Source organism: Asterias rubens, chromosome 8 (genome assembly GCF_902459465.1).
Source record: "Asterias rubens chromosome 8, eAstRub1.3, whole genome shotgun sequence".
NCBI lineage: Eukaryota > Metazoa > Echinodermata > Asteroidea > Forcipulatida > Asteriidae > Asterias > Asterias rubens.
In genome coordinates this window covers 8093143-8105426 of record NC_047069.1, presented here as the reverse complement: position 1 = coordinate 8105426, position 12284 = coordinate 8093143, and the positions used below count along the sequence as shown (strand labels likewise).

Below are 12284 nucleotides of genomic sequence, written 5' to 3'. Positions count from 1 at the left end.
ATGGGACTTTCAAAGAAGACACTTTTGGTGCTTGGCCTCTGCTGCCTCGTCGGAATTGCTTTGTCTTGTCCAAATGAAGGACCCTATCCAGGAGATGACGAGGACCGTCCAAGACCCGGTGACGATGATGACTGGCGTCCAAGACCCAGTCATGTCGATGACGACGACGAGGAGGACCGCCCAAGGCCCAGTGATGACGATGAGGATCGCCCAAGACCCAGTGATGACGATGAGGATCGACCAAGACCCAGTGATGACGATGAGGACCGCCCAAGGCCCAGTGATGATGATGAGGACCGCCCAATGCCCAGTGAAGACGATGGTGACCTCCCAAGGCCCAGTGATGACGATGGGGACCTCCCAAGGCCCAGTGAAGGCGACGATGACCGCCCAAGACCCACCCAGGGACCCGGGGACGGCATGAGCCGTGGACCCGATGATGGCCGTACACAGTAGACAGCCAGTAGGCAGAACACCAACAATATATACCACCAGTTATAGGCCGTACACCACCATGGTCCAATATCATAAAGCCTGTAAGCATATAAACTTGTTAAGCACAGAATATTATTGCTTAGCACAAACTTGTCACCAGCCAAAATTACATAAATTTTGCATTGCTGTGGCTTGTGCCCCGCTCATTTTGTGCTTAGAGCAAAGAAATATGTCTAGCAGTATTTTCTGCATACAAATTTGGCTCAGTAGACCGTAGACAATACTGGAGAAACCGAAGCACCCGCCCCGGTGAACCCCACCCCATTGATGCTTAGAGGCACTGGACACTATTGGTAATTGTCAAAGACCAGTCTTGTCACTTGGTGTATCTCAACATATGCATAAAATACCAAACCGGTGAAAATTTGAGCTCAATCGGTCATCAAAGGTGCGAGATAATAACGAAAGGAGAAACACCCTTGTCATACGAAGTTGTGTGCGTTTAGATGGTTGATTTCGAGACCTCAAGTTCTAAATTTGAGGTCTCGAAATCTAATTCGTGGAAAATCACTTCTTTCTCGAAAACTATGGCACTTCAGAGGGAGCCGTTTCTCACAATGTTGTATACCATCCACCTCGCCCCATTACTCGTCACCAAGAAAGGTTTTATGCTAATAATTATTTTGAGCAATTACCAATAGTGTCCACTGCCTTTAAATAAATCCCCATGCACAAACGAGAACATTCAAGTTCCACAATATATAATACATGTATATGCCTATCCCCCATAGGCATAATCTTCAGACTATCAAACGATTAACCCTTATATATTATAAGAAAAAGACACGATACACTAACTGGTAAAATATATATTTTGGTAACCGTTGATTTTAAGTCAAATTTGTTTAATCTCAATTAAAAATGTATGAATCATGTTGCTAATGATGTAGAACATTATAATTACAGTATACATTTTTAGAAGAAATGTGTCTGGGTTTTCTTTTGCATTTGCATTGTTGAGTGTTTGTTCTCGTTTTGAAGTCAGTACCCTTAACCTCTATCGCTCTTACCGAGGAGAATCGTTATTGCCCCCCCCCCCAACCCTACAAAAAATGCGTTTTTGTATAAACGAATTGTACGGGAACGATCGCAATCTGTGGCTGCGGGAACGATCGCAATTTGCGGCCGCGGGAACGCTACCGCGGCAAAACAAAATGTCATCAGTGGATTGTGACCTTCAAAGTTTACCATATAAAACAACAGCTAGACAAATTAAATGATTGCCACAAATACACGGTATAATTCCAATGGTGTTACGTTTATTGAATCCCGATTCGGTCAAGTGTCACTGTTTTCACGAGTAAACGTCGGGTTAAAGTATAAAACAACATTACCATTGGAAACCTCGCAACATTATTTCACAAAGGTATACGTAATAAATCCACAATGAATGGCATACTGTTGGTTTTAAGTCAAAGAGGTATGGGTCTTGTTAAAAAAGATTTACCAAAATTGCAAATCCTTTTGCCATAATTAAACATCTTCTAAAAATAAAAGGTCATAGGCCTAATAAATATGGAATTTATTTTGAACGGTCATTTACATTCTTTAAAAACTTTCACTTTAAAATGTGGATAATAGTAGTTTCTCAGAATAGGAATACAAGTTAAAGTGGAGATGGGGTACGTTGTGTAAAAAAAATCCAATGTGTTCTCACTCATCCAAAATGTAGTTTTACAAAAGACAGTGTATCCTTCCCATGGTTTGCTTTAAAGGCACTGGACCGGACACATGGTAATATTACTAACAATATTGTTACCTTGAAAAATAAATACATTATTTTTCGTAATTCGAGCAATGGAGAGCTGTTGATCGTACAAAACATTGTGAGAAACGGCTCCCTCTCCAGCAACGTAGTTTTCGAGAAAGAAGTAATTCTTCATTCAAAATATTTGAAGTGACAGCACACAAATAATTATGTGCAGCATAAAGAAAACTCTACCTGGCAAATAGATACACACACTGTGTTACCGCAAACCATTGATACCTCACCATGCATGCAACGCCTCAAATCATAAAAGGGTGTTTTCTGTCATTATTCTCTAGCAACTTCGAGTCCAATTTTCAAATTTGTTATTTTTATGCATAATGTTGGGATACACTAAGTGAGAATACTGGTACATGACAATTACTATTTGTCCAGTGCTGTCATTATTTACATTGGCTAACTACTTTTCTCAGCTTAACAAGTGACAATTTTGATAGAATCCGTGGAGGAAGGACGTGTATTAAAATAGTATGACAGCATGAAAGAAATACAAATTATTGTAAAGCAAAGACCATGGACCAAAACATCCTGGGAAAAAAAATCGGGTCACAAACCGTGAACCGACAATGGAAGTCACTTAACCAGGCACTGTTTTGTTCCTGGGAAGATTTTAGGATAAAAGGCTTGAGATGACCATTCATTATGTAAATTGAATATTTGAATGAGTTAATAAGAAACCATTCTGCATTATTCGGTTCTTCCCGTCCTTTTTCGTTTTCATGATTTGGATCCATTAAAGGCGATCGCGGATTACAAAACCCGTGGCTGAAAAACATGACGAGCGCCCTCATTGTCGATATCCGTATCTTAGCCTTTGGGTTTTGTTTGGTCACCGCCCCCTTTCTGTGACTGAGATCGTCCAATCTGAGGAAACAAAGCACCCTTCCGACACTCAATTCAAATATTTTTGCTAATAAATACTAATAATTGTTGTAATGTTTTAACCTTAGAAAATGTGATAACAACCCCAATAGTTAAAAACAAATCACCAAAAAACAATTTAGTTGGAAATTGGAGGCACTCTGATGATCTAAAAGTCCACTTGGGTTGGTTTTCCCCTATGAATATTCTATAGATTTAAAAACGTACACATTATGCGTTGATTAGTTTAAACTTTATCAAAAGAATTGTAAACAATGACAAAATGAGATAAACTTACAAAAAGAGTACTGAGTTAACTTGCAATTTAAGCAAGGCACCGTGGTCATAAATCATTATGACATTGCATGTACCTCGTCAAATGTACTAAACATTAAACTCCAAACGTGTCGTTTGTAAACAATACAAATTGTTTTTAAAACACACACGCAGAAGAGGGCGCTATAATAAAGCGCTAGAAAACAACGTCACTGAAAACAATGAGCGTTTTCGAAAAGGCGTACCGTGTTTCCATTTGCTGTGTTTGGTCCAGAGGAGACTGGGGGTGCCGCAGTTAGAAACCTAACGTTAAGTTTATTTCTTCCTCCATGGTCAAACCGTATCTTTTTGAGAGGGGTAAATTGGATGCGATCTGAATTGTCTTCACAAGCTCCATGCTCTGTGTATGCAATATGGCAATACCAATAAACCAACGCAAATGTTCAATATACAAACAAGGGCCAGACTAATTTCCTCCCCGCCTCGGTTTGGTTACATTGTTGTGAACGAAAGAAAATCAACATGACTGTGATTTATAGCAATCAACCCTTTCCCAAAAGAGTTCGGCAGCAACTCTCTCGACAAATATAATATGAAACACCTTTGAACTTTGTGACCCTGGTGTTAACTGTCATGTGTCCCCTTGTCAACATATACAGGGCCCTATTTCATAAAGGCTTAAACAGCCTGTAAGTACAAAAACTCGCCAATACACAGAATGTACTGCCTAAAAGAATCAGGTTACCAGTCCAAATTGCATTGAGTTTGCATTGTTGTGGCTGGTGCCCGACTATTTTGTTTTGCTTAGCAGTATTTTCTGCTAAAAGGAAAGGTACACGTTTGTAAATTACCCAAAACAAATATTAACTTAAAAACTGACTTGGTAACGAGCATTGGAGAGCTGTTGATGGTATAAAACATTGTGGGAAACGACTCCCTCTAAAGTAACTTAGGTTTTGAGAAAGAGGTAATTTCTCACTAAAATAATAAAAGAAGTTTTTTATTCCTATCTGAGAGCACACAAATTCGTCCAACAAGGGTGTTTTTTTCTTTCATCGTTTTATCACAACTTCGACGACCGATTGATGCCAAATTTTACACCAAGTGAGAACACTGGTCTTTGACAATTACCAAACGTGTACAGCGCCTTTAACAGCTTTATAAAGTTAGGACCTGGCCATTTTTGCATTGTCACTTTTAAAACCCGGGATTTAGAGACCGTTGGTCTTGACTATGAAGAAATCACACCAATGCTTCCCACAACACATACAGTTATCCAATACAGTTACCGACAATATTCCTCACTCACAGACTGCGACTTGTTTATTTGAAGCTGGTACGCACAGCATAAATAATCTAATCTAACTTTTAACAAAACTTCAGATAGTTCATGTTAATATTTACACCACTTTTCTTATACTTGAACTATACTTAAGTTCCCCCAAAATCTTGTAGTTATATTTCACTATCTTTGTAGACAGTTATTTCAGAACTCCTGTGAAAACCTTTGTGCCATTGAGTGACTTAAAAACGTAGTTTGCTAGAAGTTTTAGTTGAAACCTTATTATCGAAAGAGTACCGCAATTTGCGTTTCATATGTTTTACTCTAAAAACTTACACTTGACCCAGATTGACCCGTGTGGCTGACCCGTTTTGGGGCCAGCCTGACCCGGAAAGTGATGGGTATAAAATGGAAATAATGATCCAGAACTTTGGTCAGACCCCACGGGAAACATAATTTTATCCGGTTCAATTATGACCCGGAAGATTTCAGAGTGTAGTTTGATTCTGACGTGGTGACTAGATTTCTGTGATTCTTGTGATTTCTGTGACGTCATATTTGTTTGACTCCCTGACTGTATGGTACTAAAACTGCATAAACAGTCAAATGCACCAACCTACTGTCGCAGGTTTAACTTTAATATATTCAATGAGTAGAAGATTTGGTGAAAACCTTTTTAGACCAACAAACTGTTCACTTCGTGTTTTGTGCACAAAGTATCGCATCCATGTTTGTCAGGTAACCAGTGCTCATAATCAACTTTTGAAGTACTAACTTAGAAAGCACCAGACTTGTTGACATTTTGCCTCACATTTTTAGTTCACATGACTTTGATGCAGTTGATTGGTACAAAGTACCGTTATTAACCAATCTACACTAAAGCACCATAGAAATATCGCCAGCTACTATAACTACGTACGCAGCGTACAGCATTGTTTCTTTTCTAAATGTTTTTAGATATAATTTTGTATGACTGTACAGCTTTTTCTAAACTCTATATATGCACAGATAAAAACTACAATATTTAGCAAACATCAGACTTCCGAGGCTGTGTGTGGGTATTTCTTGAGCGGGAGATTCTTCCTTCGAGCCGGGCTTAGCCCTGTCGGCAATGGAGTCTGATTCTCGAAGAAGGTTCCCGGGAGGTTGGGGATAAAGTCGTCGTACTCCGGTTCGTCCTGGTCGATCGAGAAATCACTATACACAAGAACACTCTTGAGTTTGTTCGAGGTAGGGGAGAAGCCCGAGGGAGGGGTGTTTGGGAGCCGCCGAGTAGACCGAGGAGTCATACCAGAACGAGAACTCTCTCCTCCCGAGAAAGTCTTGGCTAAACTTTCGTCACTTATGAAAACAGACTTGAGCCTGTCTGTGTTCTGCTTCTTGTCCAGTATTGGTATACGTACGGGCGAGTTGGGCTCGCTTAGTAAATTAGTAGCACTGGCATCGTCGGACTCTGCCGTGCTATAGAGGGCAAGTTTAGCGGCCGATTTGCCGTCTTCGTCAGACTTCCGAGTCTTGCGGGAGTTGCCGGAATTCGGTGGTTGCTTTTTCCGTTTTGAACGGCCACCGTTTGTTGGAATGCTCCGCTTCGTATGTCCCGGTGTATATTCATTCTGGTATAACGCTGCCGGAGGCGACCCCACTCTGTTGCTGATATTTATAACTTCGTTCTTTCTGGGACTTAGAGTTGACCTGGGGCTTCTTAGTTGCATATTGTCCTTGGATGAAACGTCAGTCATTGGAGTAACAACCCCAAGACTCTCCGTGTCTTCGAAAAAGGCTTGTTTCGGGGTCAAAGGTAACTTCCGTGGTCGTCGACCAGTCGGTGAATCTCCATTGACAAGAGGCTGCGGGACCTCCACTGGGTGAATAGCATTCTCCGGTTGTTTCTTCCACTTCCCAGGGGTGCCTCTATTCACCTCTGCTACTGTTTTACACTCATTTGGAGTCTGAGGCCAATGGCTCACGTGGTTCTGAGGTGTCATTCCTTCGGGTATATGAGGCAACCCTTCAGGAGTTCTAAACTCGTTCTGATTTGGGGGGACATTTCTGGAGAGTGCCATACCCAGGGGAGTCAACTGACCCTCCCTGTTCACGCAGGGTAGACTACTATCATGTCCTTGGTCACTGCTTCGATGATCACTGTGGTGATGATCACTGCGATGGTCGCTGTGGCGATGGTCACTTTGTCGATGATCGCTATGACGATGGTCGCTATGACGATGGTCGCTGTGACGATGGTCGCTATGACGGTGGTCACTGCGCTCACTCCGCGGCAGGGAACCATGCTTACGATGGTTACCATTCATGCCACTCTCAAAGCTGGAGTGGCTTCCAGCCGCACTGTACCCGCGCATGACAAACTGCTGGGGCGTCTTGGAGGCCAGGGTGGTGGTGTTCTTATCAGTTCGCGCACTGTGGCGACTCAGCTCGCTTTGGGAGCTACCCGTACCTATGTGGTAAGGCAGACCGACTTTGCGTAGTCTCTCCATCTGCATGAAGTCCGTCCGGTGTGGGTGATACGGACTGGGTAACTTATCCTCTGGTATCTTAGGGGGTCTCCTCATTCCTATGGTATCACTGCTGTGGGTGTGATACGGCGATGACAAACTCACATTAGACTCTGGTAAATATGCGAGCCCGTCGTTCTGAACCATGTACAGCTGGCTACGGTCTCCCAGATGACCATCAGGGCGCCCTCTCTTGGCTGACTGATGCGACATTTCTGACTGGGAGGAGCAGCTATGTCCCGGCGGACCCCAAGGGCGAGTCCCGCTAGCTGAGACGATGGAGGAACCGGGCCCTGACGTGGGGCGCATCTCGATCTGGTTTGGTGTCTTGCTCTTCTTGCATCCAGTCAAGATGGTAAAGACGATAGAGATGAGGATGATGCCAGCACACAGGAAGATGCCGACCAGCATGACGGTGTTGTTGATGGTGCCCAGACTGAAACCGGTCCCTGCCTCATCGCCGATGGAGCCTGCCACCACCGGCGTAGTCGGGGGAGGAATAATGCCATCTGCAAGAAAAAGATCAAAAAAGAATATTACCAAAATGTCTGACACTAAATCACAGCTTGAATACATTTGTGAAATCACTTTGAAAAAAAGTATCATTCCACCATCAGCATTACCGAACCATCACCAATACCGAACCTCAAAACAGAACCATCAATATTGGATATAGAATATTCAATATTGTCTATAAAATAATTGATAATGTCTCTAGAATAATCAAATACTGTCTCTGAAAGATTAAACTATCTGAAGAACAAAAAATCGATACTGGAATAGTCGACACTGGCAGAATCGATACTGGAATATGAGAACTGAAAGAATCGATACTAGAATAATCGAGACTTGAATAATCGATACTGGAAGAGTCGATATTAGAAGAATCGATACTAGAAGAATCTAAACTGAAAGAATCGATACTGGAAGAGTCGATACTGGAAGAATCGTAACTGGAAGAGTCGATACTGGAAGAATCGATACTTGAAGAATCGATACTGAAATAATCGATACGGGAATAGTCGTGACTGGGAGAGTCGATACCGGCGGAATCAATACTGGGATAATCGATACTGTCTCTATGACAACCGATACTGTTTCTAGAATAATCCATACTGCCTTAAGAATGGCAAAGGTTTTGGGTTCGAATCCCTACCGAGCATGCGGTGATGTTACGGTAAAACACAATCCCAGATGCAAGTTTATCCTCTACATCTATCCTAGTGAGAAAAACGAATATTTTAACGTAGGCATAATACACCAAAAAAGAGTTCTACATATGACATTTTTAACCAATGAAAGTTACCAGATCACGCAATGCGGTTTATTTTCCTGGATTTGTGTTTGTTTATACACCCATAAACACCAGCCTCTCACTATAAACACCACTAACCGACAAAGAAACTACACCCAGAATTCAGTAGCCACAATCATTGGTTGGAAAAGGTAGGGGTCAAAATATCAAAACCACTGCTGCAGTTAAATAGACGGGGGAAAAAAAACATATTTATGACATCGTCTAGGTTTTACAGACAACAGTCATAAAGATGTATGGGACTAATCCACGAGCTTAGCGCCATTCAACGAACACACCTGTTATGAATAAATAATATGAATAAATACATTTTTGGGGGGTTCGTAAACAATATTTGATGCCCTGTTATGTCGACCAGATTGGGTAATTACTGTAGTATTGAAAGTTCGTTACTATCATTACTTTGTGACCAGTTATTTCAAGAAAAAGAAAAACCTGCAAAAAGTACTACTCATTCACTTTGAGACATTGGAAATGAGGCAATATTGCCTCATTTCGATAGATACACAATCCTAATGACTAGTAAACTATGAATCTTTTGTGTACCAATGATGGCTGAATTGTTTGGTAAAATAACTACGACTAGAATCAATGTTTAATCTGTCTGGATCCACCGATCATTCTAATGCAATGCAAAGTAAGACATAAAGGCACCAGTCCAATTTCTTCCGAGCCTCCAATTTGGAAATTAAAGCTCTCGATGTACTTTTGGTCAGACACAGATACAAAATGTCCGGATTTGAAATGAAACTCACTGTGCGGTACTTCGCTGTGGTCACGTCCGCCTTCTAAGGCGCGGTGGTATGGCAAATCTTAAAAATTGAAACAGTGCAGTCATAATTTACACGTTTGTTTACAGTGTGAAGTTGTCCTTTGGGGACTAACACACTTCCAACAAGTATGGTTAATGTACTCATGTTTTAGACAACCTTATATCATTATCAATCTACTCTAGGCACCCTAATGCAGACCGTTTGGAGCAGTGAAGAATATCTGTACATTTTCGTCTTGTTCCTATCAATCAGATCTTTGATACTATGTGATAATGTAACCTGTCTTGTTTCAACAATTTTTAAAGTCTTATTATATGGATTCAACACAGAGTTAAGACTAGTCTTATCCAAGTTGAGGTGTTACTCGTCATAGCTGGACATAGTCCTACGTTAGGACTATCTTTGTGAAATCGACCCATGGTGGTGCAATTAAATGATAGGGAGCGTCAACTGCAAAAGTAATTTAGAATAATGCATCTGGAAATATGTAGTACATATTAGTCAGTCATTTACAGTCTATATAACTTTTGATGTATATTCATCAACATGGATTTGGCAGTGGCTTACGTCCGAAAGTTTGAAGCATCAAAATGGCGGCTATAAAGAGCAGCAAAAAATGCTGCTGAAAACTGTTCTGAAAACGCAGCGTCAGTTGTCAGCTCTTAACATAAACCATCTGGCACTGTTTTACAGCGACGGTCTGTTTTAGGCCTAGCTATAATAACCATCTTTCTTCAGAGGGTTTTGTCTACGTTAAAGTATCCATTGACAACCTTTGACCCAAGCTACCCTTTGACCCAAGCAGGTCGTTTCTTGCGAGGCTAGGGTCAATCTCTGTGTAAATATTATTCCGAACTCGGCCTTTCTAAGTTGTCGATGTTGAAAACAAGAACGTATATATCAGCGAATATCAATGCTGATTGTACGTGTGAAACAAAACTTTTAAAGAGAAATTTAGTCAATTTTAGTTCGTATATAAAATCTACTTAAGTTTCAATCTGAAACCTCACTGATTGTTTAAAAATATCCTCAAGAGAAATATTTCCATCTGAATTTCTCGTGATTTCATTATCTATATTGACCCATGGAGCTTGTACCAACCATTATGTAGTTTCGTATTGTATGTTGAAGTTGAGAATCTGAAAGATTAGTGAGATATCTTGTGTTTTACCAATAATTTTTTTTTTTTACTCTTTTTTAAAAACAGAAATTCAATTTTCCACCATCAGACAAAAAGGAAAGACGACAATACAATATTGTACACTCAGCATGAACTTCCACAACATTCCACTTAATATTAACTGCAATTTCTTATACCCCGTTAGTAATAACCACTTTTTATTCTGTCCAGCAACATCCTGAAGTCGAATAGTCAAATCCTGATAAACTCGAAAAGTGCTAACACCCTCCATTAGATCTGCTCCAAATAAAACCAAAGTGATTTATATCCATTTTGTTTCCGTAATAAAGTCACCCTGACAATCGATTGTGACACACAGAGTAGATTCTCCTGAAACAAACATCCACATAAATACTGACAAATGACTCTTTATCTTCGGATATGCTCTTACGGTACCGCACATTTATCTTTCCGGAAGGGCATATCCTCTAGTTGTCATATTCCATCCACTTCAATTCCCTACAAATTACATTACTATGTTCTGGGTTTATAAGCACAGCGAGATGTTCCCCGGCATTTTGTAGTGTCACAGTTGTCAAATAACTCCCACATAAACCATTAGTTTTCAAACGCACGATTCAGCACTCACTGACGGCACGTGACAAAAATCACTCAAAGTATTCAGTCCTGACGCTTCGTAAAACAAGAATTCGACAAGTAACATTAAAGGTTATATATGATCTTGATGGATATCACAAAGAATTAAGACTAGTCCTATCTAGGACGAGTACCTTAGGACTAGCCTAAAAGTTGTTTAATAACATCAGAACAGTCATAGGACTAGTCCTAAATTAGGACTATCATATTTAAAATCGACCCCAGGGGAGGATATCACAAAGAGTTATAATAAGACTAGTCTTATCTCGAGTTTGGACGAATTACATGTTCTAACTATAGGACTAGTCTTTAGTTTTTAATAACTCCTATAGAGTCCTAGTTCTAGTCCTAAGTTAGGACAAGGACTTGACCTGCGTCCGGATATAGAGAAGGTCATTGTTTGACTAGTCTGAAGCTTCTGATTATGAAGTTCACATTACAACCACTTTGTTTCTGTGAAATGCAGTCATATTCAAGAAAACTGTATTTGAAAACCTGAAAAAAAGATATTTTTTTTAAAACTATTTTCTCCTTACTCACACAACCGTTTGAGCTCACCCTTGTTCACAGTTGTGTTGTTTCATGGCGTTAAATCAAACAACACGTGAACACTCTATACCAGAGTAGGCTGCGACTTATTTGTCAACTCTATTACCAAGAATCCTGTTTAATACCTTTAACTGCTTAACTCATTTCTCAGTGTCAGAGTTTAATTTGGCCCTCAAAATTTGCTGACATATCACTTTAAAGGCAGTGGACACTATTGGTAATTACTCAAAATAATTATTAGCATAAAACCTTACTTGGTAATGAGTAATGGGGAGAGGTTGATAGTATAAAACATTGTGTGAAATGGCTCCATCTGAAGTGGAGTAGTTTTCGAGAAAGAAGTAATTTGCCACGAATTCGATTTCGAGACCTAAGATTTAGAATTTGAGGTCTCGAAATCAAGCATCTGATACACACAACTTCGTGTGACAATTTTTTCTTTTCTTTCATTAATATCTCGCAACTTCGATGACCGATTGAGCTCAAATTTGAGGTTTGTTATTTTATGCATATGTTGAGATACATCAAGTGTGAAGACTGGTCTTTGACAACTACCATTATTCTCCACAGCCTTTAAAGATACAGTGCCAATGAAGCAGGCAAACATTTAAGAAGCAAATCGACATTTGATCTAATGTCATCCCAAGAGATCTCAGCATGAGTCGCATTGCCAAATTG

The 12284-nt window shown here is 40.3% G+C and overlaps 2 protein-coding genes across 4 annotated transcripts in view; one reads left to right on the top strand and one right to left on the bottom strand.

Annotated features, from left to right (window-relative positions):
* On the top strand, nucleotides 1-562 carry LOC117293558 (RNA polymerase-associated protein LEO1-like). Its single transcript, XM_033775917.1, has one exon. The coding sequence runs from the start codon at nucleotides 1-3 to the stop codon at nucleotides 454-456; it is 456 nt and encodes a 151-aa protein (XP_033631808.1). The 3' UTR covers nucleotides 457-562.
* A 3940-nt stretch (nucleotides 563-4502) lies between these two features.
* The window catches only part of LOC117293511, a 67731-nt gene continuing 59949 nt past the window's right edge, over nucleotides 4503-12284 (bottom strand). For all 3 annotated transcript variants that reach the window (XM_033775860.1, XM_033775859.1, XM_033775858.1), the window contains one exon: nucleotides 4503-7701. In XM_033775860.1, the coding sequence (XP_033631751.1) occupies nucleotides 5717-7701 (1985 nt within the window). In that variant the 3' untranslated portion in view covers nucleotides 4503-5716. The remainder of the gene's footprint in view (nucleotides 7702-12284) is intronic.

Excerpts from the sequence above, each read along its gene's own strand:
- LOC117293558 (XM_033775917.1), top strand. The coding sequence starts at position 1 with ATGGGACTTTCAAAGAAGACACTTTTGGTGCTTGGCCTCTGCTGCCTC.